Source organism: Pelodiscus sinensis, chromosome 4 (genome assembly GCF_049634645.1).
Source record: "Pelodiscus sinensis isolate JC-2024 chromosome 4, ASM4963464v1, whole genome shotgun sequence".
Taxonomy (NCBI): domain Eukaryota; kingdom Metazoa; phylum Chordata; order Testudines; family Trionychidae; genus Pelodiscus; species Pelodiscus sinensis.
In genome coordinates this window covers 59,558,333-59,585,368 of record NC_134714.1, presented here as the reverse complement: position 1 = coordinate 59,585,368, position 27,036 = coordinate 59,558,333, and the positions used below count along the sequence as shown (strand labels likewise).

The window sequence follows — 27,036 nt, the reverse complement described above, 5'->3', positions numbered from 1 at the left end:
CACCTTACTACGCATCACAACTTTAACTTTGGATTTCCTACTGCAGCCTCTCCGTGCTAGCAGTTTGGTGTGTTGAGACAGGATGGCTAAGTAGAGTGATCAAGTCAAGGCTAAAGTTTCATACATAGACACTGAAGATTAAAATATGCTTCACTTTAGCCTGCTCTGAAAATTTTATTTCATACTCACCTGACCAGTGTGCTCAGTTTCATCCTTATTAATGAGATACATTAAAAAGAATCTGAAACAAGCACAAAAATATTTGTTAATATAGCAAATCTAAAATGGCATTTTATCTCTATAGTTATTTCCTGACAATCAGAGATTAACTATAAAGGGAACTCCACATTAGCTAACAAAACAACATTGTGGTTAATGGTGTACATGAGGTTATAAAATTAGAAGGTTTCTTTCAGGGCCGAATTCTGTCCTCCAAGTTTCCTTCCCTCTGCAGTTTTTAGTTCCTATGATAGTGTTAACACAGACAATGGATGTGAAATCCCAGTTATCAGTATCTAAAAAGAAAAGAAACCTACCTTATCTAAATTCATTTAGCTTAACAAAGCAAAAGTTAAAGGGTAATTTTATTACAGTCTGAATATCTACATGGGAAAGATGTATCTTTGCTTACTTCATTGAAGAACCCATTATTAAATACAACCCATTCCCATGGGAAGAAATGGAAGTCACACAAAATCAGCCTGGAAAGAATGTGTAACAGTGAGTGTAATTAACCATTGGAACAATTTACTTAAAGGTTGTGGAGGACTGTCCATCACTTACCATTTTTAAATGGTTAGATGTTTTCCTAAAAGCTGTGCTCTAGGAATTATTTGAGGGAAATTTCTATAGGTTTTGTTATGCAAGAGGAGAGACTAGATGATCCTAATCGTTTCTTTTGGCCTTATCAGACATGAATTTCCTTGTATAGCTTGAATTTACTTTGGGCTTTTCTTCACAACAGTTTTATAACTTGCATCTATCCTAACTTCCATGCACACGTAAAAATATCTAGTTTGATTTAAGTGGTACTTTAACCTTGAACCTAGTAGCTCATGAGGGGGCAGTCTGTTAAAGATTGAGGGCTGCTTACATTCAAACTTGTGATGCAGTAGAGATTCAGCTACTTAGTAGTGCTAATCCAGTCACTCTGTACAGTTTGAGTGTTTTCAGTGTGACTCCTCTCACTTGACCCAACTCAAAAGGAGTTAACTTGATTGTAGGTGACTAGGACTAACACTGCACTGAAGACAAACCCTCTAATATAATTGATTTTATAATTTGTATCTTAGGATACAATCAAGCGCTATTGAGGAAATTGTTTAGTTTGAGTAACTTGCTAAGTACTGAGGGGTATTGTGGGAGGATTTAATGCACAGTATGGGCTACAGTAGCCTCTAACATTCATACACATTTGGGACGGGGGAAAGAACTGCATGATTTTTCCTTAGACATCATCCAGCATAGCTGACAGGGATGTCCTAGGCCTTTTGGGATGAGAGTTTAAAAGCATCCTAGAGAAGTTAGATTTAGATTCCCAACTCCACCTGAAAATCCCAGTCTTGACTTCTCTAATAATATTTAAATGAATGAAAATACCCTCCTGATACAGAAAGATCATCAAACTTCATAAAAAGATTGAATACCAGCTATCATATCCCTCTCAAGCCATACTGAAGAGAACCATACCCAGCATTTTAGCCCCTTACTACACCAAGGCTACATCTACATCGGCATGATCTTGTGCAAATACTCTTTAACGTTCAAGTATTTGCGCAAGAGAGCATCTACACTGGCATATGCCTTTGGGCAAGAGATGTGTTTTGCACAAGAGCATCCGTGCCAGTGTAGACGCTCTCTTGTGCAAGAAAGCTCCAATGGCCATTTTAACCATCAGGCTTTCTTGCGCAAGAAATTCATGTTGCTTATCTATACTGGCCTCTTGCGCAAGAACAGTTGCACAAGAGGGCTTATTCCTGAGCAGGAGCATCAGAGTTCTTGTGCAAGAAGCACTAATTTCACACACTAGAAGGTCAGTGTTCTTGCGTAAGAACTCCCCGCCAGTGTAGACAAGCAACATGTTTTTGCGCAAAAGCAGCCACTTTGGCGCAAGACTGTGCCAATGTAGACACAGCCCAAGAATATCTGAAAGCTCATCATAAGCCACTCACTCTTAAAGCTTTTAGAATATAAAGTCAAATAATTTTGAACAGAGAGTCAGTCTCCACCAGTTCTCTCTGAGCATATTCCTTAGTTAAGCTCTGATGGCAAGTTGTGATGTGTTAAGTCATACAGTGGTGTTTTTGTTCTCTTTTGTACATATATTTTCACAAGTGATTTTGAAATAAACATCCAAATTTATAACTCAGGTACTTCCCAGATAACTTCCCTTCATCTTCCAACTTATAGCCTTGTGCTGTTCCAAAGCAGAAATTTCATGCTGTACTTTTATACTGTGAAAGTGTATTGACTATGTACAAGACAAACTCCCGCGCATATTGTAAATGTGGCCAAAGTTAGATTTAAACTTGGTCATGAATCAATTACAATGCATGTATTAGTTTAGTCATTGTTGTACTCCTTGAGAAAATATATTAGCGGCGAGCTGATTTGACAATTTATATTTATAATGATACAAAGAAATAGTGCAAAAGTTGCATTTAATCTCCATCTTAATGGACAGACAAAAGAGATAATATACAACTCACTCTGAAAGTGGGCACAAAAATATCCTAGGATCCACCATAGCATTTCCACTGACAGGGAAATAAAATAGAATTCCTATACTACAATATAATTGTCTTGTGTATGAGAACTGTAGCAAAACCATGTTCTTCCACCTTAAGAGTTACTGATACTTTTTTATTCTGACCACAAGTGACTCACAAAACAAACAAAACCAGCCCTAATTAGATGAGTTGATTGCAAGATTTTCTTTCCTCTGTTTTCTTTGAGCCTGTAAAATCTGTTGGTTTTATATTAAGGAAATTGAACAACTTAGTTTACTATAAGCCAGAAAACTTTTAAGCAAAGTTTATGTTAATCCAATGAGCTAATGCAAGCAAGAGGGCCCAAGTCTACACTGGTAAAACTACTGAAATCAGCAGCCATGTGTCCAACCAAAGAAATAAGTTTATTCTTAAGGCAAATGTCTTAATACACAAAGTCATCTGCCAGGTGAGTGCCCATAATATTACAAAATGAGTAGTCCTCTGGCACCTTAGAGATTAACAATATATATGAGATGATCTTGAGATCAGAATATTCCAATGCACTTTAGGCTCTTGGTGGCATGTACAGATCCAAGGACTGCCATCTAATGCTACTCAGTTCCTCTCTTTCTGAGTATTTGCTAATGTGGGCAGTAGAGACCAGTCACTTATTAGCCTCTCTCGGGACATTTGAGCCCTGCTCAGATATGCGCTTTTCCAAGTATACTGTTCTTGTACTGAAAGCCTCCAGAGAGTATTTTCCGAATAACAAGACATTGGAAATAAATAGTAACAAAATATACTCACAGATAGTTTGCCAAGTTGTGCTCTTGTAAAGTATGCATTTCAAAACCATGTGGGGTTGTGTCAAAATAGTCATTACCAATTCCACAAATGAAACATTTGGTCTAGAATGAAAAAAAATATTTTAGCACATACTTAACACATTAATCTAGGTTCTTATCAGTTTAGATATATTATGAAGAAGTACAGAATAAAATATGGCTGTTCATACCTCCATATCTTCTCTCACTTGTTCTTGCTGATCTCTTAATTCACCAAAGGCATCAATAATCAGACCTGTTGTTTTAAAGGGAAAGGTTTGACACATTAAGTCTATCAATATTAATTTTGCAAGTGGAGGAGTAGCTGTTTTAGGCTGCATCGAAAGGACAGCACATCAGATAGTACAGGGTCAGGTTGTACTCAATACCATCATGCCTGTAGTTAGAACAATCCAAGTCATGCAGATAGCATGGGGTCTTGCAGATAGCCCGGGGTCTAATATTATTTGCATTGCACTTGTTGTAGGAGTTCGCAATTGAAATGCAGACCTTTATAGTGTCAAAATTTTGTGCTCATCTGCTCAACAAATGCCTTCAATTATCTTTGGGCAGGGACCTGTGCAATGCACTGGCTTTATGACAATAGATCTGACATTAAAGTCTAACACCTGTGCTTTGCTTCCTCTCAAAGGGCTATGAACAGTATAGGCCACTGTTTATAAGTAACCAAACAGTTCTTTGAAGGCAGAGTATATTTATTTTAGGATAAAAGTCGGGCAGAGAAAACAATAGAAGTCTCTAAAGGCATATTTAAGCTTCTCAGTGCATGGTTCTGGCCCCTAAAAGAGTCTTAGGAGAGTCCCTGATTGATAGGTATCAAAGTCTTTCAAACCCTCTCTAAGAATTTGCCTCTCTTGAGTGTTAGGTCAGGGCAGTTTGTAGCCCAAGAAACTCTCCATCTGTCAATTCAAACTGAGTCTTAAAACTTCCAAGGCCTCATGAAATAGGTAAAACCAGTTGCTGCCCCTTTCCACCTAGGATAATGTTTCAAAAACTAGGCATCTGCACAGCCAGTCTTGGAATTCTGCATTCCTCACTCCCTAGTAATTCCAGATTCCTGAGTGAATTCACCCAATGAGCTCAGAACAAATACAAATGCATGTAGAATGTAAACATCTGTGACTATTCTATAGGACCATAGTGTCTGCTGTAGCTCTTCCTACATTTCAAAGGCACAGAAGTGCTGCTAGTTCCCCGCTACGCCTCCTCCGCCCCCATGGAGATAGTGTGTGTGTGGGGGGGAAACCAGCTTTTAAGCCAGCTACCCCCAGCACTGGCTCCCTCTTGCTGCGTCTCTCTGATAGAGGCAGCAAAGGGTGCGGGGGAGGGGAAGAAGCGACTGTTTGAGTCACTAGTCGACTATCCGATAAATATATGCTTATCAGATAGTCAGCTAGTTACTTACATTCCCTAAACTCAGATATACATAGTGCGAGTATTCACCCAGCTCCACTAAGGTATAGTTGGTAGAGTTTGCTGGGCCAATAAGTGACAGAGTTTAAGGATTTTTCTTTACCCTTCCCCCCTTTTATTCCACTTCCTTCTCATCAACTCAAGAACCCATGCTTCCTTGGTTTCATTGTAAGCCTGTTAGTTCAATGGAGGGCTTAGTAACTCTTCCCCTATCCAGAGGTGCTATTCTGTGCTGTGAGCAAAATCATCTTCCCTAGTATGTGTGGAATGGGGGTGGGGAGGGATGTTACTGTGGGCATAATGCCAGTCTCCTTTTTTGGGCACAGAAGGAATTTTTCCCCTTCAGATTAGCCTTTGGGCCATTTCACCTTCCTTTCAGCAGCTCAAGCATCAGGTGGATAGGTTTTGATTGTAAAATTCACGAGGTCACGTGTCAAGTTCAGGTAATGGATCAATAGGATATCTGGTACCCTGAGAAACCCAATGGAGAAACAGATCAGGAAAAGGCTGGGAAGGGGTTTGGGATACTAATGTTTGGTACAATAAGGAGACAGCGCCTTCTTTCTCACGTGCCTACCTCCATCCTTATACAAAAGGGAAGACAGTGTAAGCCCAGCAATAGTTTGGGGCCCATGTTGATGTGAAAAGTGGCATAGACTTGAGAGCACCCCCCCCCCACTAGGTGATGCAGGTTGTGGAAGGAAGGGTGACCTGCCCTGGGTAAGTTACTGCCATACAGAATCCAGATGTGTCACAAAAAGTCGCAGTCCAGTTAAACCACGTTTTTGGGTGTCATGTCCAGTGCTTGGGACAATGTATATATTTTATGGATAATTTATATTAATTCTTCCACAGTGAATTGTTTTATGAATTGCTAAGGAGAATGTAGCAATATTGCTTAAACTATCTTAGTCAATGAGCAGTTGATAACCACTGCAGAAGTAAGAAAGGTTACTAGACTCCAAGGATTTTTAGTATGGTAAGTGGAAATACCTTGAATGATAGCCAGTAGGATGACAATGACGAAGAAGAAAAATGTGATGTCAAAGACAATTCGATACATTTCATAAGGATCCCCAGCAGGGTCTTCAATTTCATCCCCAATGCCACCACCAGCTCTCACTCCCACATACATGTGGAACAGATAACACTAAAAAGGAGAGAAAGTTACACTGGTCAAAAACATCATATTTAAAATTGCTGATATTGGATAAAGAATGGTTATTTACTGTGCGGTAACTGTGGTACTTTGAAATGTCGTAATGAGCTGTAGCAAGTGCTCATGTGAGCGAGCTCAGACTCCTTTGCACAGCAGTGTCTATTGGGGTTACTCTGCTGCCTCATGCTCCCATGTGAGGGTATAAAGGAAAGAATGATCTTGACCCTCCCTTAGTTTCCTGGCAAGTCGATATTAGCTGGGGATTCTGAAAGCAGAGATGGAGGGCTGATTATGAGATCCACACAAACTACAACATAGTGAAAAACTACCGGCACAATAGAGAAAGTAACTCTTCTTTTTTGAGTATGTTTCACAGTGGATCCCACTGTAGATGATTGGTGAGCAGTATCCTCTTCAGGATGGCAGCAGTGAGGCATACCAGTTTTGATGGAGCTTGGAGTACTGCTTTCTCTACTCTAGCATTGATTTTAGCAGCCAAGTCCAGTACATGTGGCTTCAGAAACATGGGAACAAGAGGAGGATGCTGTTTCAGCTTTATCAAGTGAGCCTTGATAGTCAGCAGGAGTGACGTATTGGCCAACACAGTGTGATATGCTGAACTATCCACTTTGACAGCCTTTTAAATGCAATAGTGTAGCACTATGTAGATGGCGCCTTTTTGCGCAAAAACCTCCTTTTGTGCAAGAGCCCTTTCTTCATTTTTTGAGGAAGAATGGTTCTTGCGTAAAAGGGGGTTCTTCCGCAAAAAGGATTGGAAGAGAAAATGCAAATGAGAGTGCAATATATGCAAATGAGTGCTCCATTTGCATTTCCTCTTCTGGAAAAAAGCTTGTAATGTAGCCGTAGCAAAGCTGAGACACTCTACATTATCTCTAGTGGCAAACAGGTCTATTACTGGATTTCCTCTTACTAGAGAAATGTCCATTTGGTGATGGATTCCCACAGTGGCCTCTCTTGGTTGATGACAGATTGCCTGCTCAGGACATCTGGCTAGCTGTTTCTGGTTCCAAGCAGTTACAGGGATATCAAGGTGCAGCACCAATTCTTCAATTTGACTGCATCCCTGCACAGGGGAAGGAACAAGCATCTTGCTGTGCTGTCCAAGAGCACCTGCACTATCATATGCCATATGACATGAAGGAACTTCGTGTCCATCTGATGGCCTGAAGGTCTAAACCACATCTAGCTTTGTCTCTCTTGGGACCATCTCCCTTGTATCTGTAGATGGTTGAAGTGGACATGCCATCCTTTTCCAGAAGTGCCCATAACTAACCTTCTAGATGGCAAGAGGGTCTTGAATACTATTCCCTTCTTCAGGTTTTGTGTAGTTATGACAGTTCCCTGATGATGCAAGAGATAATGACAACTGTTTTGCTCCCTTGATTCTTCTTAAGGGAAAAAACAGACAAGGGCTAGAGTTGTAGAGAATATGGCCTAATAATTTAAAGCAGATCCACACCATTATGAAGAAGCATGCAATTATCATGTATTAGGCATGACATGGAACTGCACAAGGGCTGAAGTGAATGCATTCCTGCTGAAAAAAATTGAAGGCTTTTTTCAGATTCTTGTCCTTTGGCATTCCTTTGATGCAGCCTGTTGTGTCTTGTATGAGTGTCTCCAGTGGAGCATGTGCATCAAATTGCTTGAACCTTTGGCTAGTACTTGGTACCACTTTATCTGCTTTAAGGTTGGAGTAAATAAGGTCAAGGTATGTTAGACACACTTCAAGGGTCCCTCAAGCCCTTGCGGATAAGTAGGTCAATTCTTCTGCATGTTTTGCTATCCAAGGTATTTACAGTTTTAGGCAAGATGCTTTGTTTTTACCTTTTTGTCTCTGTTTTTTTGCTCCAGATGTTGCCAGGGGGGCAGGACAGGTGAGTTTCAGATCTTCTTTGTCATCTAGAGTTGATGTCAGCAACAGGGTCATAGATTTCTCAGGAGAGGAAGATGATTATTTGGGTGGAGATGGAAGCAGAAGGGCTTGTTCTGTTCCTTGGCTTGTTCTGTTCGTTTTGACAACCTTTTTGGGGCTCTTCTTATCTCTGTAACCGGGTTGCTATGGTACTTGCAAAAGAGAGCCTTCTTGACTTCAGATGGTACATTGTTTCTTCCCTTGGATGTAAAGCTACTATTAAGGATTTCTCCAAGAAGTGCTATTTGAATCTCATGTCTCTTGATTTCCAACTGTGGGAGGACAAGGAGCAGCAGTTGGAGCATTTATTGGGGATGTGAGTGTCCACCAGGTAGAACATCCCACAAAGAGCAGAATTTAAATCTTCAGGGCTTAGAATCTGCAATTTTAAGAGCCATGCCACTTTGTCATGTTGTATAGGGCACTCTCCTTTTCCTCTTCTCTTGTTTGTTGATGTTTTAATCGTGACAGCTAAACCTAGGAACGAGGACTATTTGCGAAGGTTTGGATACTTAGCAGGTCAGACACAGTCTGAGTTCTGCCTCACTACCTGGTGTTGAGAGGGAACTGAGGGAGGGTAGAGGCCATTTTGCTCACTATACGCACATGTGGGAGCATGAGAAGGCATATGACATGGCTACACAAAATATTCGAAACTTGAGTGCATGTACACCTATGTAGAGTGGGTATCCTCTCCTATGCACATTGGAAGAATATGTTTTTATCTTCTGCACAAATACGTCATCAAAATGTTCTCTGCATATTTCTCATGTTCTGTATTTGAATAAAATCTGAGAGTAAATTGTACAAAGAATAACACATGGAGAATGATGTTAGAAAGAAAAAAATACCCAGTATATAATGAACTACACCCTGATATTCACAGTCAGATTTAGTATTTAGGGGAGTGCACACTAAAATAAAATGATTGGAATTAAATCAAAGACATATTTATTTTTTCCAACTCGGTGTTCCACTAAGATGAGACTATTTTCAGTGCATTCTTTAGATCTATTTTGTTTACAATCCTTTTCCTGATGTTCCAAGATGAAATATATCATGTTCTGTCATCATCAACTGTATGTATTATAATCCAAAATCCTTGTAAGTTTTTTGAGGAGTATGGGTATGCTGTTTTTATATGTATGCTTTGTCTTTTAATTGGATTTAGAATATTTTAGCAAGAATCCCAATTAAAGTAAAGGAGGTGAAATGTGAGCAAAAAGCAGAGTATGCAATGTTTGCAAAAGACTATTTAATCCCACTGTGTTCAGATGATCTCAGACTCTTAGATATTTTAATATTTTTTTAACAATCTGTATAACTTCAAGGTCCAAATTCTGCCCTCCATGGAAAAATTTTCCTGAGTAAAGCTTGACGGATTCAGTCCTAGATGCAGAAGTTCCGACTTCTACCAAAATGTTCACTGTGGACCTAATGATCAATTACACATGTAGATACTCAAACCATAATATAGGAATATTAAAAATTAGCATATATGTGGTCTAATTCTAGGTGACTTTCTGGAATCTTTCTCCTATAAAACAGTTATATTAATTACCCTTTTATTATTGTCAGCCATAAAATATATGTCAAAAAATATAGTTGGAAAAGCCCTAACTATGTTCTTTAGTCACAGCAGGCAGCAGTATTAGTTTTAAATGAAACCTGCTTTAATTAACATAAATTATAAATCTGATTTTGAAGAACAAAACACTCAATATAGAACTATGCATGTTTAATGCATTTTTACTATTAAGAGAAGATGCTGCTGTTCATATAACCACAGATTAAAATATTAACTTGGGATCATTTTAGTTCATTTGGCAGAACTGTTCAAAATGTAAAGTATGTTGCTAAATATTTTAATTATTCCAACTGCTCATGTATTTTTGAATCTTGTAAATGAGTTTTATTTCAGGTCAGACCTTTTTATTCGGTCCACAAAGGGACCAATTAAAACAATATTGGATGGATGGAGTTCATTCTTTCCATTATTCACTTATCTGACTTTCATTAAATATTTTATACAGAGGTCAGAAAGAAGAAAAATACATTCATGCAGTATATGCTTTGGGGCTTGGGGCTTTTGTGACCAGCACTTCTCTGGTCCTGTGCCATTTGCATTATAAATTTAAAATTGTACAACGAGCAAATTAAGAGTTCTAGTAGCTGCTTCACTCCAGAGTAAATATTTCTAAGATACTTTTGCATTTCCTATACATTTTATATTTTTGACAGGAGGATGAGAGAGAAGAATGGGGCTTTGGAGTGTTAGCTGTTTATTGCTCTTTTCTTCCTGCCTTTCACTTTTCTGGGCTCGCTAGAATCTGAGGAAATTAGAACTATATTTCAATAGACTGGAACTTTAAGGTTACTGCTACTGATGGACTAGATTTTTCTTCATTGAGTCTCTTCTTGCCTCAGCACAAATAAAAGCAGTTTCACAGATACCCAAACATGGACCTGTTCACAGATGTTAATTTCAGCCATTCCATGATGCCAGAATGACCCATTCATGCCCTCTATAAAACAACAAGAGTAATGCATATCTACTATTTCGGAGGATGCAGAAGTAATTTCCAGATTCATTGCACTGTTAAAAGTGGTTCAAAGCAGCTCAAACAGACCCAAAGGGCCAAGCTCTTAATGATAGAAAACTCCTCCCTCCCAATTTCAGCTAGTGCTTTTGGGATACATTGAGTTTCAAATTTAAAAACTAGGGTGACATTTCTATTTTAAAAGTACCAGTGATATTTTACTTACGGTCATCATGTCATCACATTTCATGTCTGGCTCATCTTCATCTTCACTTTTGTTGTAAAACTTGCGGAAGAAGTTGAAGGCCACAACAGTATAAAGGTAGACTACCACAGCCAAGAGTCCTACAGTCAGTACAAGCTACACACAAGCAAAATATATGACATAAAAAAGTGAATTTCAATCATAATGGAAGACCATGATTGATTCCAATTTCCTTAGGGAACTACTTATAAATTAGAAGATGTTTTGGATGCCCAAAAATATTGAAACTCAACAATGCTGTGCCTTTTAGAAAAAGAAAAGAAAGATGATGGGTTTTCTATTCATGGACTCTCTCTCTGTTGCCTAGATCAACATACAGTTTCTGAGGAACCAGGTTATAATGGGGTGAAATACACCTTAAATTTATAATTTGATGCCTTATTTGGTGGATAAAAGAGTAGTTTTTAGAAAACATTGATATATCGTTATTTTTCTAAAATATGTGCTTAACAGCAATCTCCTATCAGTTAGATGACACATTCAGTATTTGGGATAAAGGTGAAATGCCAGCTGATCTGTGAAACTGGACATGCAGTCAGGATATCAAATAGTGAAAACTATATTTTACTGAATTAACTGATATGGGTTTATTTGAACTGTTTCCTATTTTAAGACTGCCTATTCTTTCAATATCCTAATAATCTGTATTACTGATGCCATCTGTTTAAAACTCCATTTAGACAAAGTGATACAATAGGTGAGTTTCTCATTACTGAGCTGCTGAAAACAGTATTTCAAATTTCAAATTCTTACTCTTAAGCAAATAAAATCCCTTTTGAACAAGAAAATTCAGCACATAAATAGCTACTAATATATTGCTCATTGACTTTGGAATCATGCTTTTGTAAAGGTGTAAAGGAGATTTTATATATATTTGAAAAGCATTGTAGAATTGACTTACTATTTAAAAAAAGTACAAAAAAATCAAGCATTTTAGTTGCTTTTTAAATTAGTAATTTATGCAGATTACTGGGCATGTTTCTGAAATATGTGTCTCTATTTAAAAATCTGCCATTGTCTTTTATTCTTCATGTCTGTGCTGAAAGCAACCGTGATGATAGCAGCAGCACAAATACTTGTTTCTCGGGAGGGTAGTCATGGTAGTTTTATGACCTTGAATTGAAGCTGTTTTATCTGCACACACGCTCTGAGTTTCTACACTGCAAAATATCATCTCAATAAAAGCCTGAGAAAACATATCAAATCCAGAATTAAAATATTAGGTAACACATTAGATGTAGTTGGACTGCCAGTGCAATGTATGTGGGTTGGTTTCATTTTTAGCCAGAATCAGGGTCACGGAATTTGCTGGACCAAAGAGCCCTGGAGGCAGTAGCGGGAGCCGCCTGAGAGAATACAGGACTGGGGAGTCCTGGTTAGGCCAGCAGCGACTGGAGCAGGTGGTGGTGGGGGGAGTTCCCGTCTGGCCAAGGAACCCCTGGTGTGAGCAGGGCCAGGCGGCTGGGGAATCCCGGCCCTAGCTGCAGCAGGGCTTCCTATGGTAGGCAGCTCTGTCACCTTCACACCAGCAGGGCCGGTGCCAGCTGGGTAGCCCCAGCTTTGGACCCCAGGATACCCCGATGGCAACAGGGCTAGATTGGGCAGCTGAAGTGGGGCTGGCAGAGGAAGGCAGACCTGGTTGGGGAACTCGCGGGAGTTCCCAGCAGCAGTGGGGCGAGCTCTAGCAGTAGCATGGTGTGGCTGGGTGATCCCAGCTGTGGAACCCCTGGCAGCAGTGGGGCTGGTGGTGGCTAGGTGGCCCCAGTTTGGGAACCATGGGGAATATCATGTGGCAGCTCAGCCATCCTGTCCAGGAACTCCAGGAGACCTCGGGGCAGTTTGCAGGCAAGGGAGCTGTGCCAGGCCAATGGCAGAGCAGTGAGCCTGAGGGAGAGCAGCCCACAGGGGAGAAAAGTCCCTGGTTTGGGACAGCTTAGGTCCCGAGGGTGCCAGACCAGGGAGGTCCAACCTGTACTGCTTTTAAGAAGAGATGGAAGAAGGGACTGGGGTTTGTGTATCTAGAGCTAAGGTTGAAGTTAGGTAATGGAAGCGCATGTACAGGAGGGAATTTTTCAGGGGTTGCAGTGAGAGGCACCTGGCTGATGGGAATATGTGCTCTCTGTGGCTGGAAAAAGACAGAAAGGAGTTGCTAAATTACCTTTGCTTATGTTCAGATGGTGACTAGAAAGCAGGCCAGGTGTCAAAGAAGAAGCTGTATTGCTATAAGGCATTTGGACTGATTTTTGCAACCAGATTTGTCCCCATATGAATCCAGAAGCCCACATTTGTGAATAGATTCCAAATTGCAGAAGGGTCAAACTTCTAAAGGCATTAGGAATGGCCATTCCTTTCCTCCATCTTTTCCAATGTTCAGAAGGCTATGTATTGTACTCTGGAATTTTTAGCATTCACTGTCCCATGGGGATAGGATTATAATATAGTATATATTATAACTGTATAGGGCTAAATGTGTGTGTGTGTTTTGCAGATGACACAATAACACATATTCTTTCCCCCAGTATTTACTATCTTAAATGAAAGCACATTCCAATAACAACACCATTAATGTAAAGAAATTCTGGATAGGAACTACTGTGCACTGCAGGTATTTTTTCAAAACTTACAACGGTCTTCTTAATACTTTTTTGTGTTTCTAAATAGCATAAGTCATTAAGGTCCACATAAAAGGACCAACTCAGAACAAGTGCACTGCTGGTAAATAAAAGGTAACTAAAACCATATCAACATTGGTTTTGCTGCTGTGCAATCTTAAAATATCAATTGGTTTGCATTAAACAAAGAAATGGTATGTCCAGTCTGATAAACATCAATACCGTGTTTCAGAAAATGAGATTTTAAGCAGCAGCTGAATCATAACACTTGAAACTATGGGGCCATGACACAAAGATATATAATATTGTCATATCTAACATATATTTCCATTATATAATAGAAAAGAGACTCAATAGCTCCACTTCTTGTTCAAACTATTGGTTTCCAGGTACAGTAGACTTCTGATAATCTGGCACCTTTTGGGACCTAGGTGGTGCCGGATTATTGGATATGCCGGACTACCAGGAGATACTAGAAGGGAGCATACTCCCAACCCAGTGCAGGTCCTCCTTTCTTCTCCCCTGCTCTAACCTAATTCTCAGGTCCTGGAGCCGCCGCTACAGCCGTGCGTCTCCCTCCAGGCACTGGGGCATGTGTGCTGAGCAGCTGGCTTTGAACATGAGCTGGCCAGGACGCCATATGCAACCCAATCCCGCTCCCCTCCCCTCCCCTGCCCTTCCCTTTTCCAGAGCCAAACATCTCCCCTCCTTGCTGTAACTCAATCTCCCCTCCCCCCCCACCGCCAACCTTATGCTCAGGTCCCAGAGCCAGAGCCGCTGCGCCACATCCGGGACGCTATGCGTACCGCCCCCCCCCCCATTCCCCTTCCCTTTTCCAGAGCCAGGCATCTCTCCCTCCCTCCCCCAACCTTATGTCCAGGTCCAGACGCAGATGCCTGCGCTCAGCAGCCAGCTGCTAGCATGTGCAGGCTGGGATGCTGCGTGCGACTTGGCGTGCACGTGCAGGGTATGACACAGTGCGCTGGGGGCCGTGAGTGGAACGGCGCAGGCTGTGAGCACGCATGCGGCTCATAGCGGCCTGGCCGTGAGAGCGGCTGACCTGAGTGGTTCCAGATTCCGTCCCAGTTCCCTCAGGAGCCGCAATTTTTTTCCATCAAGAGCCTCGGGTTGGCCACCCCTGCACTAGGCTCTTGCCATTTCGATGCTGGACTATCGGGAGTGCCGGACAATTGGAAGCCAAACTATTGGCATTTTACTGTATTTTGTTCAGTATAGTTATGAATGGTGTTCATTTTCAGACTACACGTATACAGCACTCACCTGTTTGCCATTGTGAGTGACAGACGATAGAATGGTTCGTAGTGTCTTGAAACCCATAGCAATATCCAGTAGGTGAGCAGCAAAGAAGAAGTTGTTGTAATGGCCAAGGATAGACATAGTTGTGTACCAAGCTAGGTACAAGAAGGACTACCGAAAATGTGAAATGTTAGAGAATATTAACTGTTACTCATGTTGTACTGGATAGTGCAGCTCACATACACAAAATCGATATCTGAACAGTAGGCAATGATCTAATAGTTTGAGCTTTACAATCATACATGAATATGGAATTAGCATCTCCATATTTTTTATGCAGAAGAATTCCATCATCTTCTCTCTCTCCAGCATACCCACTTCTCTCATAAAAAGACTTGCTGTCATATCTTAGAAAGGCCTTTGACATTTACTATAAATCTTTCAGTTGATGATATTCCTCAGAACAGGTTAATTACTAAAATCAGAATTCCCCCGGCCCTTAACCATTTTGTTTTGGTTGAAAACATTATACAAAGCTGAAGACCTTGCTATGCAATCTGAATTTCTGAGGTCTGATGCTTCTCCAGGGACTGAGACTGCTATAGATATAGCATACAGGCCTTGGGAAGAGGGAGTGTCTTATACATCACCTCATCTGGCTGACTCTTAGGGAATGTTACACAGGGATAAAACAGGCTGGCCCATGTCAACTGACTCAGGCTCATGGGACTAGAGTTATGGGGGGGGGGTGAAAAATCATTCTGTAAATGTTCAGGCTTAGGCCCAAGATCTGGGACCCTGTGAGGGTGGAGGGTCTCAGAGCTTAGACTGTAGTATTTTTTAGCCCCACAGCCTGAGGTCCGCAAGCCTGAGTCAGCTGACATAGGCCAGTGGTGGCTGCACTGTAGACATACACTTTGAGCAGAATTAATAAAATCTAGAGAAGATTTATATAACTCTCATCTTCAAGAGGGAATTTTAAGGTGACTAGGGACTTTTAGAGAGATGGTTGTGGGAGTTAAAGATTCTAAGGGAGTCTGAACTAATCACAGACCCCTAAAGTTGTTCTCTGGGTATCAGGAATAAGACAGAGCAAGTTTTTGCAGACACTGACTATGCTTTGTCTACTCTGAAGATAGAAGGCTTTGTTCTTCAGGCAATTGGTCCCCTGAACTCAAAATAAACCCCAGAATGAAATAACCCCCTTAATATTATTCCTTTTAACACCACCCAGTCATTACTATTAATTTCCAGAATCTTGTATTACAATTATAAGTATCTCATGCATACTGCCCCATGGAGATTAATACAAATATTTCAGCAGAGAATTTAACTTAAAGTTGTTAGCTATGGTTAAAGGTAGAAAAGGAACAAACAGGTTTACATTAATTGCATAAGTATGTAGCTATTAATTCATCAATGTATATTTTAATTTTTGCATTTCTTTTGGTAACCACACATGCTTATGTCCCAAATATGACAACTTTCTTATGTTAGCCAATTTTATTTACTCTTTTATTTCTCTATTAAAATGTGTCCAACTATAGCTGTGAGTGCAAAATACATATTTGCAATAAGAATAAATGAAAGCCTTTCTTTAGGCTAACATACTTACATTGTCAGTGAAAACAACTCCAAGCTTCCAAATGTGGTACTTTGTATCAATAGAGCTTAACCTATAGAGTACAAATATTTTGAAACTCATAAATGTCAGACCTAATTTGTTAATAAATCCAGTTACATCCTTTCCTTACGTTTAATAACACAAACATATCTTCACATAATGGCTACTTCAACATTTTTCTTTTATAAAATGTAACTAGAATCTTTCTGGCACATTTTGGCTATGTCTAAACTACATTCCTCTGTCGAAAGAGGAATGTAAATGAGCCCGATTTATAAATCTCATGCTTCATTTGCATAATTGCGTGACAGCGCTTTTTAAAAAAAAAAACCCACAGTCTAGAAGTGGTTCTTTCAGAAAAAAAAACCCACCTTTTTTGAAAGAACCTGTACTCCTCATTTTTTCAGGAGTACGAGTTCTTTCGAAAAAGGTTTTTTTTTTCCGAAAGAACCCCATCTAGACTGTGGTTTCTTTTTTGAAAAATCCATTTTTGAAAAAGCACTCTCACGCAATTATGTAAATGAAATGCTCCTCATTTGCATTTTCAATTGGGGTCATTTACATTCCTCTTTCGACAGAGGAATGTAGTTTAGACGTGCCCTTATTTATTTTGTTTGTAAACACTGGTATCTGCTGGGCAATTATTTTAAGCTTGGTGTGCAGGTCTTACTATTTTAGACAGCATTCCCTACATTTTCATAATATGAAGGACTTTAGCCAGAGAGTTCCAATAGTCTCAAGAGTTTCAGTAAGAATAATATAGCTCTACGCTGAACAGACAGGTTGCATCTATTCTGCACAGTTAAACTAGGTAGTTGCAAACTGGTCTGGGCCCCGAGGTTAGCCTACCCTAGGTGTAAGCGTCTCACATCTCCACTTCAAAGCCATACCCCACATTACTGTGTCCTCGCTCTTTTGGTGCTCACCTAGGTGTTTCTTGGGGCATGCTCCATGGTTCTTTGTGCTGAGAGGCTCTCAAATTCTTTCCCAGTCTACTGTGGCATTTGTGAAATAACTTGTCTGCCCTTTGGGGGAAATTGTGGGGAGGGCATTGGAGGACTATCAACACTTGAGTGGTTTAGTTTGCATCTTCACTGCAAATGTGTGGATTCCTGCCTCCACCTCCCTTTCCCTCCCCAAAGCCAGGTCAACCAGTACAGGCTTAAACCAGGTCAGACTTTATTTGTGTGTAAATGGTAGCAGGAGTTAAAACTAAAACCTGGACTACAGTAAGTCCCAGTTAAATGTGCAGTGAAGACATGCCCATTGTGATTAAAGTTCAAGTCAATATACTTAAATGTTGAAGGTTTTGAATTGTGTGCAGCAACAATAATAAATGCACCACTCTAGTTTATACACCTCACAATATTAGTCTTTTCCACAACTGCATCACACTGTTGACTCACGTTCAATTTATGATCCACTGTAACCTCTAGATCCTTTTCAGCAGTATTACTATCTAGCCAGTTATTCCGCGTTTTGTGGCTGTGCATTTGATTTTTCTTTCCTAACTGAAGTATTTTTCACTTGTTTTTATTGAATTTTATCTTTTTTACTTCAGGTCAATTCTTTAATTTATCAAGGTTATACTGAAGTGTAATCTAGTTAGTGTAAGAGCTATAAAGTAAACCCAGGTTTCTTCCACCCTTCTTTTTACTTTGCTGTCATATTATAACAACACATAGGTACTGTGAAGAATTTTAGAAACGTCAATGTTGTAGAAAAGGCACCAAACTACTTCAGTTCTACATCCTTTCATGTGACATTTTCACAGTAATTTCCCAACGCCATGGAAGGATGGCATGACAATTGTTTTGAAGTTTTCTGCACTTCCTTCCAGGAATGGATCACTTGCTCACTTAATCTTTTTTCTCAGCATTTCCATATGCGGCCTTCCTAAGGCACTATGGGAAGCACTCGGTAACCGTATTGGCTAACAGTTGTTCAGCAGGAAATTCCAAATTTCTGGAAAATGTTTAATTTCAGAATAAACAGCAGAATTTTGGAAATCTCCTATAGAAGGGAAATCTGAATCAATGTAGTTTTGAAATCATCAAAACGTCATTCTGAAAATTTCAAACTGAATTGATCCTAGGAGAGTGAATTGTAGGGTTCCTGGTTCAACTGTCTCTCCCAGGGTTTCTAGACTGATCAGAAGCCATGGATGAGTTGGGAGCCTCAAGGCTTAGGTGCAGGCTTCCAGTTCTACAGCAGGGAGTCTAGACACCCTGAGAGCCCCTAGGTTTCCAGGCTCCTGACTGTGGAGCCATGAAACGTACCCCAGCTAGAGCCAGGATTCTCAAGGCTATCTTGCTCTCGACTCTGTGGCAGGGAGCCTGGCAGCCCTGAAGTGCCCATCCCCAGATCAGTCCCCCTGGCAGAGCTGCCCTGGAGCAGTGGATCCTGATATAGGAATCCCCTACATTCCACCAGGCCAGCTGGCAGGAAACCAGGCAGTTTTCTGACAATGTTGCCTATGGTTGGAAGTGAAACACTGGTATTTTCTAATGAACCCTACATTACTGGAAAATCCCTGGCCAGGTCTGCTTGGTGATCAGTGCTCCCTTACAGGGACCCATGGACTCTTTATAGCCATATGCATTGAAGTGTGAGGCTGTTTTGTTCCATTATTTTAAGTGGCAAACATATGTTTAAAAATCTAGTTTATTTTACTTCATTACTACAAAGAAGCCTTTATCGTGTGGATTTTTAATTCTGAGCAGAGTATTGAAAATAGACACTCCAGCTTAACAAATCTGTTCTTCTCTTTAATAATGCAGTGGTAGCAACAGGTTAAAAATATTTTCCCATGCTGATTTTTTTAAAATCAGCTACGGTCAACTTTTTTTAAATTTCCAAATATCATACCATGATACAAGAGATGCCTCCTCTGGTTCAGTCTCTTCTACTGGACTAAAGTCTAGAGCATTTTTGTCCAACCCCAAGAGTTCAGCTATGCGCTCTGCTCCATACAAGTCACCATATTTGTTTATAACCTAAAAGGAGAAAAGATGGACTTCTGGTCAGGACAAGACACTCGTGTCATATTTTCTTCACTTTATCCAACAATTGTCAAAAATGTTAAAACCTCAGTTTTCCAGTGCTAGTATTGCTAGAACAGTGAGAACTCAGAGAATGAGAAAAAGCATTTTAAAAAATGAAAAATAGAAGCATAAAAGGCTATTATCTGAAAGCTTTGGTATAATTTAAAGTAATTTGAGCTGGCATGTTTTTCTTTTTTTAGGGGGATGAGGGGGCTTTGTATCCTAATGATGACAATAGCTGTAAATTAGAGCTGCATGGCTGATTGACAGCACAAAGTTATTTAGAATGTATGAGTCTAGGAATTAAGCCAAAGCACTCTCTCTTCTTCCTCTTCCCCCACCCACATCACAACTGACTATTCCCATCAAGATTTACCATAACTATGAGTTCCACAAAACAAAATGCAATTCTTAAATATTTGTATGCTTACCCCCCAAAATACAGATATTTGAATTAAGCTCATATTATATTTGTCTTACATTTGCCATAATAATCTAAAGAACATACCTTCCGTTTTACAAACTTGTCCCAGTAATTGTTGGGAAAAGATCTGCGTAGATAAAAAGTTCTCAAATTACTCAACCCATCAATGAAGGCAAAAAACAAAAAATGTAAAATTAATGCTCATGATAGCATTTTATTACAATGTGCTTGAAGCTCCTACCGCTCTCAGGCTATGAACACAACTAGTTTTCATGTCAGTGGGATTTGTGCAAAACAGTAAATTAGCCCTCAAATGTTGTAAATCACTGTGACACCGATGTCTCTTCTAGTTTTTTCTCTTCGTAGCATCCATGTAAATACTTATTAGTGAAAACTGACTGCTTTCATGTAATGCTCACCATTACCCAGTATTGTGAAGGCTGGCATAACATTCTTCAACAAATCCATTTGAAAATCCTTCCTAACCCATGTCCCCATCCCAAGACACATACATGGGGACAACCTAGCTTTGCATTCTTGGAGAAGATAAAAAAGTTTCCCAATGCAGATGATTCTTTTCAGCATGTTAGCCAATGTAGTAGCCTTGATTGCATTTCTTTTCAAGGCTGAAAACACAGAAATAGACATTTTTGCGAAGACATGCAGTACCAGAAGTCACACTGACTCTGTAAGTATAAGGATGATGGTTTAGTTGATGTCTATATTTGAAGTTGAGTGTGAGAGAGCCCCAGCCTAAGCAGACATACTCATGCTAGCTCTCCTCCAAATAGTAGTGTAGCCACATGCAGTGGCAAGCCATCCTGATTGCAAACTCATAGCAGGTAGGCAGGTTTGCACTTAGGGTGGCTAGCTCTTGCCCACCACTTGCTGCTGCACACACTATTGCTACACTATTTTTTTTAGTGTACTTGCTTGATGAGAACTAGCACAAGTTAGGTCTGCTAGAGCTGTGAATCACACCCCTACCTCCAAAGGTAGATGTAGCCAAAGAAGAAGAGGTGATTAGTTGCACTTATATTATCTGAATATATCAGATAACATGTCATCATAATTAAGGCCCTACTTAACTTGTCATATTGCAGAAATGACAGATTCTGCTGAAAGTGGGACTATGCCAAGGGGGCGGTAGCTGCCTTGGGCCCCTGCTCGCAGCCCCATGTTCCCACTGTTAGCTTTAGACCCCTACTCTCCATCCTAGGTAGCTGAGAGTGGGCATCCCAGCTATCAGCCGTTTTTCCATTGTCAGTTCCAATCTCAGCTCCAAGCTGCCAACAGTGGAGAATTATGGAAAAGTTATAACAAACTTCAGTACTGCAAATAACAAGGTGCATTATTACTTTTCCACAGTTTTCTATGGCTTGTCCACAACCCAGCTGCAATTTTTTGACAATCATCCCCACCATTTAAGTAGTGTTTTATCCTAGCACATGCCTCTGTGGGGTCCAAAACCTCAGCATAAAGCCAGACAGAAAACTGACACTCCTAATATTAGGAAACCTTATTCCAACAGGTGGATTGCCTTTCAGAATAGCCGCGTCCTCAAAAGACAGTTCCTTTCAAGTAACAAGTGAAACTCAAAGCCCTGTATATATAAGGGAACACAGATATAGTGTTAGAAGGGTTACAGACTCTTTTGCCACCAGAAGGTGGGTAGACAGTGTATAGTTTTCCTAAGACTGCCCCTATAATATATTCCCCAGTCTTTGGACATTATTGAGCTCTTCAAGGTCTTCATGAAATATTTTTGTTGTCTGTTATCTGGATGTGGGTTCAAGTGTTGCTGCTTGTTTTGAAAGCTCCAAGATCTTAAGGTATAGGTTGTTTCAGATGCAATGGGCTAGTTCCATGACTACTTGTATCTTGGCTAATGATAGCTTTAATTGAGCTGTATTAATCAGAGCACCTATTTACTTATTTTATTTCATTTCCTAGGGTATGTAAAAAGTGCATTGAAACCTATAGAAGGTATTGGGTGTACCGAGAGAATCATATTTTCTGTACATTGAGGTGATTGACACTTGAGGTCCATATCAAAACCAGATTTTAATTAGCTGAAGGTGGTGTTCAGCTTTCACTCAACAGGAGCAATGCTGTAGCAGGAGGAGTACAGGCTGTTCATTGAGCCAGCTGACAATGTCTAGCGTTTTAGTTTTGATTATACTGAGAACGAAGTGAAAGTGCTTGCTTTCAGGAGTCAAAGAAACAGATTAGAAGTAAATGGGTTCCTCGCTCTGCAATCGGGGGGAGGTGAGGCCACCTTCTCAACACCAGTTTCCAGCAGCAATAACGTAGTAAGTAAAAGCATTCAAGAGCTCACCCCTAAACCCAAAGGCTTTCCAGTGATGTGTGCATGTAGATAAAATTGGCAAATTTGTCATGCTCTGCCCAGAAATAGACAGTGTTAAGGTCACATGTATTGAAAGGTGAGATGACAACTACACATGAGACTTTTTTATGTTGCTTCCTCTCAGACACTTCATTTTACTTTTGCCTATTGTTCATCCTAACGATTTGGAGAGAAATGTCCTAGAATAGGGAGCCCTGAGGCCTCTTTGCTCTCACAGAACAAAAAACCCAGAGACAGAAGAAATAATTTTGTATTTTCTAAAATAGCCAAAAAAAGCCCCAAAAGGAATACTTATACTGGGAGAATAAGTGATTTTCTGAAAAAATATTGCTTGATGCATATTCATCTAATTGATCTACTGGTGCAAGTCTGCTGAGATAGCATAGTGAGATTCTTCATCAACAGAAGTTAGATATCCTAATCATCGTTCATTTTTAAGAACATCATATATGTGTAGCTCTCCTGTGAGAGAAGTAATGGCTTAGAACTTTAGAATAATGGGAGTTCCTGTCTGACAGTCAGGACCCAAGAGGATCTGTTGTGGTAAATGTCCTTTAATAAATAATATTATGCTTACATAATGATCATTTTAAAGAATTTCAGTGGGTTTTTGGTCAAAGAATGTTGACAATCCCACTTAAAAAGAAAAGGGATTGGTTCTTAAACAACTTATGGAAGGGAATTAGGGTTCCTGGACCTCAGAGCAATACTGATGGAGCTGGTCATGGCATAAGGGCAGAAGGAGTATCCCTTATCAGTTCCATATGCAATGGTAGCCTTGGACAAAATAATTAGGATTAAAGGAATCCCACATTTTCTTTAGGAGTAGAGAGAACGAAACATACAAGTCAATGGTAAGTTCTATGAAATAACAAATGCATTCTGCAATAGTATTCCTGGATCCAGACAACCACTGACAAAAAAGGAAGTGCTTAGCATTGAATTTCGTTATGAACAGCTTTACAATGGTTGTTCAGTTTCTCTGGTTCTTCTAGCTGCTGGAAAACCACTAGGAAGACCTCTTCGGGAGAATCTAGGATTTGTTTAACTAGTGTGGTATATACAGTAGTTAAGTAGACCTGGTCAATGAAATAAGGGATCTTATTGAAAATCTTAACGTTCTCATCCTGAGATAGTCTCAGACTCTTGAGGAGAGAGCCTCTTCTCTCTGTGTCTGAACCGGTTCTATCTGTCACTTTTCTGTCTGACCATCTCAGCCATGCCCTCATTCCACAGCTACCTTTTGAGAGAGTTTCAGCCCCTGCAGTTGAGCTTCCTTCTTTCCCCCAGGAAGGCTGGGCAGGCTTGTTGCTGTCTCATTCCACTAGACTACGTCAGTGAAAGTGGAAAAAAACAAGTATTCCTTTCAAAGGAAAGAATTAATCCACGAGATGTAGTTGAAGTGTTTTGATCCTTTCTCTTTCCTTTTTATTTTAGGATTTTCTGGTCAAGTTCTTAATGGCAACCATATGTGCTGTGAAGGTTGCCTACCTTCATGTTGCTCTGAGTGAGGCAGGAGTCAAATTGGAGAAGCAGAAGAGGGAGCCCCTGAAGAGCAGGAAAATACTGGATTATCATCACCCTGCCAGATAAAGGAGGGATAAAAAGAAACCTAATGCTTGTGCTATTGTGGACTGTACCTGGACAATGATGTTTTTAAAATAATTTGCGCTCTTCTAGAACTGCCCTTATGTCATTGTTTCTCACAGCTCTGCAAATCTATTAATCCACAAACATATATCATAAGGCTTAAAATTTCAAAAGAAACATTAATAGCAAGAATGTATACATTTCACATAGTAGTATTTTCCCTTGAAAATCAAAGCACAGCAGTAGTTTGGTGATATAATGTCTGTTACAGAAAATAATCAGAACGTAACACTATCGTTTTGGTGTAGGAAACTGGTGATACAACTCCTACACAAACTAGTTTCTAAGTGGGGAAAAAAACAAAATTAATTATTTCACATGTAGAACCTTAACCTGTAAACTGAATTCTGTTGTTGCTAACATTTTCCTAGACTCATTCATCACAAATACGTTGCTTCTATGTTTTAATAACTTGTATATTAATCAAAGCTGTCATCACAGAGTATTATTCAGCTTGTTGACTCTCATTACATTTTCTAATGTGCAATTATCTACTTACAAAATGAAAGACCATTCTGGATGTAAGACACAGATTGGCACAATTCCAGAAGAATATTTTCAAGTAATTTTTTAGTTCTATTTTTTTACCAGTCTGTGTCATCCTAATATATAGACCAAAATGAAGTCAGTGGAAAACACCTAAGATTTGGCCATAGGAAAATAAAGAATTAAAAGGCTGCTAATAATTCAGACATTATTCCTGAGATACAGGAAAAAAAATTGCATTAGAAATAAGCTTCAGGAAATCTTTGAAGAATGCTTCAAAACTAGCATGCTTAACTTTTAATGAAAAAGCTAGACATGTTCAGTTAAAAAGAAAAGAAGCAATTTAAAGAGGACCGAAGACAATACATACTATGTGAAACACAAAATATGCTGGCAAATTCATGTACATGTAGAAGAATTCAACTACAGTAATAGGGAAATTCTTGATTAGGTCAACTCAGGCAGATGCCATAGCCTGTTTTTTAGATACTGGTTTGACACACTGGTACTGAATGTATCTTGTGGATGGTATATTTAACTTACAAAGTTAGTCTAGGGCTGGAAAATATTTTGGGGTAGAGGAGGTTGCTAGTGTGTTTGTTAAGGGTTCAACAGCTGAATCTGGCCTACACTTCTATCTGGAAGTATAAATTCCAGCTTGAGCAGACATATTTGCTCTAGCTCTGTTCGACCAAGTAAGTTTACCATATAGTAGAGTTGTGGTGATGTGAGCAAGAAGAGAGGCTAGTCACCCTGGGCATGTATCTAGTGTGTTGGTTGGGATTGACTTGGGAGGGATATCCCCTCCTGCTGTTCATGTTGCTGTGGCTACTCTATTTTAGCATGCTTGCTCTGATCAAGCTAGCACAGATGTATCACTCTATTTGGGACTTACACCTCCAGCTTCAAACACAGATATACTCTAAAGGTACAGCCCAATAATACATAGGCAGCAAAAGCTATACGTTTCGAGTAGATACCAGAGGTAGCAGACCATCCATTCCTAAGGAGAGACTGTGCTAAGTATCTCATTACACAGGAGTCTAGTTACGGACAGATATTTGTTTACGTCTGGATAAGGTAGCTCTTTTGACTTCTCATTGACAAAATGTTTCTTTCAGACATTGTAATTCTTTTTGAAAGTCTGCTTTTAAAAATACATATTCATACCTGTAAATATACAGCCTACAATTGTTTTAAACCAGTAAAGATTTTGGCACATTGTTCTTCTTTTCTAGCCTTGTGTTACAGTCTTTAATCTGCAATGCAGTACCAGGGAAAGGAAGGAAAACTAACAGTAGCTGACCTCCTCAAAAACATACTACTAAAACCTCTTACACAGGGATCTCAGACAAAATAGCCTCCACACTAGAATTTGCTTTACAAGAAAAGTGTTAATTAGGTAGCAGTGATCCTAGTTTGGAAAGTTATAAAATCCATTGAATTTCCTTGTCACATTGCCTCTTATATAGGAAAGAACATTCCAGTCACTGTACACTGAACACTGTCCACTGGTGCTGATGGAAGCAGCTGAGGTGAGCAGAAGGCAGAGAGATGAGTCACCATTGTTGGTGTTAGCACAGCCTATGTCAATAGACAGCATCAGTGATTTAGATGAACTTTTTGGTGCTGTGAGGATAAAAGATGCTAATGATGCTGAAGTGCTTGAAACTAGTGTGTTCAGGGTTGGAAGATGCAGGAAAGGATAGTCAGGCAGAAGGAGACAATATATTTTTTTGCCAGAAAGAATGACTTTAAGGTCAGTGGTGTCAATCTCTGTGGTGAAGATGAAGGCATCAGTCTTGATGACCCTGCTGGAATAGAGTCAAGGGCATCATCTGGTGCTGGTGTGTTTCAGTGTGGGTGAGGAGACCTCAGTTCAGCATCAGAGGACTTTTATTTTTTATTCATCTCTTTTTGTGAGATGAATAATGAAATTTTGATCAGGCTTAAAGGACAAAAACAGTTTCAGATGCTTCCTGGAAAAAGTATGAGCGTAGGAGCTGGGGGGTAGGGGAGGTGGCGGGGGAGGTATTACTCATTAATGAGCTCTTTGTCCTTTCATGGCCAGGGTTAGACACTGAAGAGACACACATTGCCTTTACAGGTAGCTGTAGCTGTACCTTAATGCACATGCCCCTTTTTATTCTTCAGGTCTCCTTTTGTGCCTATTACTTATGGAGACTACAGCCCTGTACATGGCACCTTGTTAAATCCTGCCAATTTTTGCATATTAGCTCCCAGCCCCAAAGAATTAGTTAATTCTCAAATTACAGCTATATACAGATAAGAGAATTGCTCTTTCTGACAAACCAGCTAAGAGAATAGAACCAAAGCTGAAAAGTGATGGGGAATTCCAGCTACTGCCATGGGAGGTAAGAAGGAACTGAGAGGGATGTGGCAGCCACATCTCTTTGTACTGTGAGTTCCATGCACAAAAATAGGGAGGTAGCATGTGCTACCTTTAAGTAATTCTGACACAAGTCATTTATTTGAGAGCATTGGGCCCACATACACCTACAGGAGACTGTGTATGGAATAGTCATTCAAAGAAGAACCAACTTATTCAATGAATCATTCCAATTATAAACACTACAAACCACTCAATGCTTATTCTCTACTGTATTTTACAGTTCTGTAGCATTATGTGCCTTTTTGTCCTTTGGGAACAGAGACTATGTTAGGCACAGCTTACCTACTAC

General features: G+C 39.9%; 1 protein-coding gene across 20 annotated transcripts in view; it reads right to left on the bottom strand.

Moving 5' to 3' along the window:
• RYR3 (ryanodine receptor 3) overlaps positions 1-27,036 on the bottom strand; it is a 527,532-nt gene that overhangs the window by 1,324 nt on the left and 499,172 nt on the right. For all 20 annotated transcript variants that reach the window (XM_025189447.2, XM_075927046.1, XM_075927052.1 and 17 more), the window contains 9 exons: positions 19,915-19,957; positions 19,231-19,358; positions 16,354-16,414; positions 14,763-14,909; positions 10,831-10,965; positions 5,963-6,119; positions 3,727-3,791; positions 3,519-3,619; positions 190-241 (listed from right to left, as the gene is read on the bottom strand). In XM_025189447.2, coding sequence (XP_025045232.1) covers positions 190-241; positions 3,519-3,619; positions 3,727-3,791; positions 5,963-6,119; positions 10,831-10,965; positions 14,763-14,909; positions 16,354-16,414; positions 19,231-19,358; positions 19,915-19,957 — 889 coding nt within the window. The remainder of the gene's footprint in view (positions 1-189; positions 242-3,518; positions 3,620-3,726; positions 3,792-5,962; positions 6,120-10,830; positions 10,966-14,762; positions 14,910-16,353; positions 16,415-19,230; positions 19,359-19,914; positions 19,958-27,036) is intronic.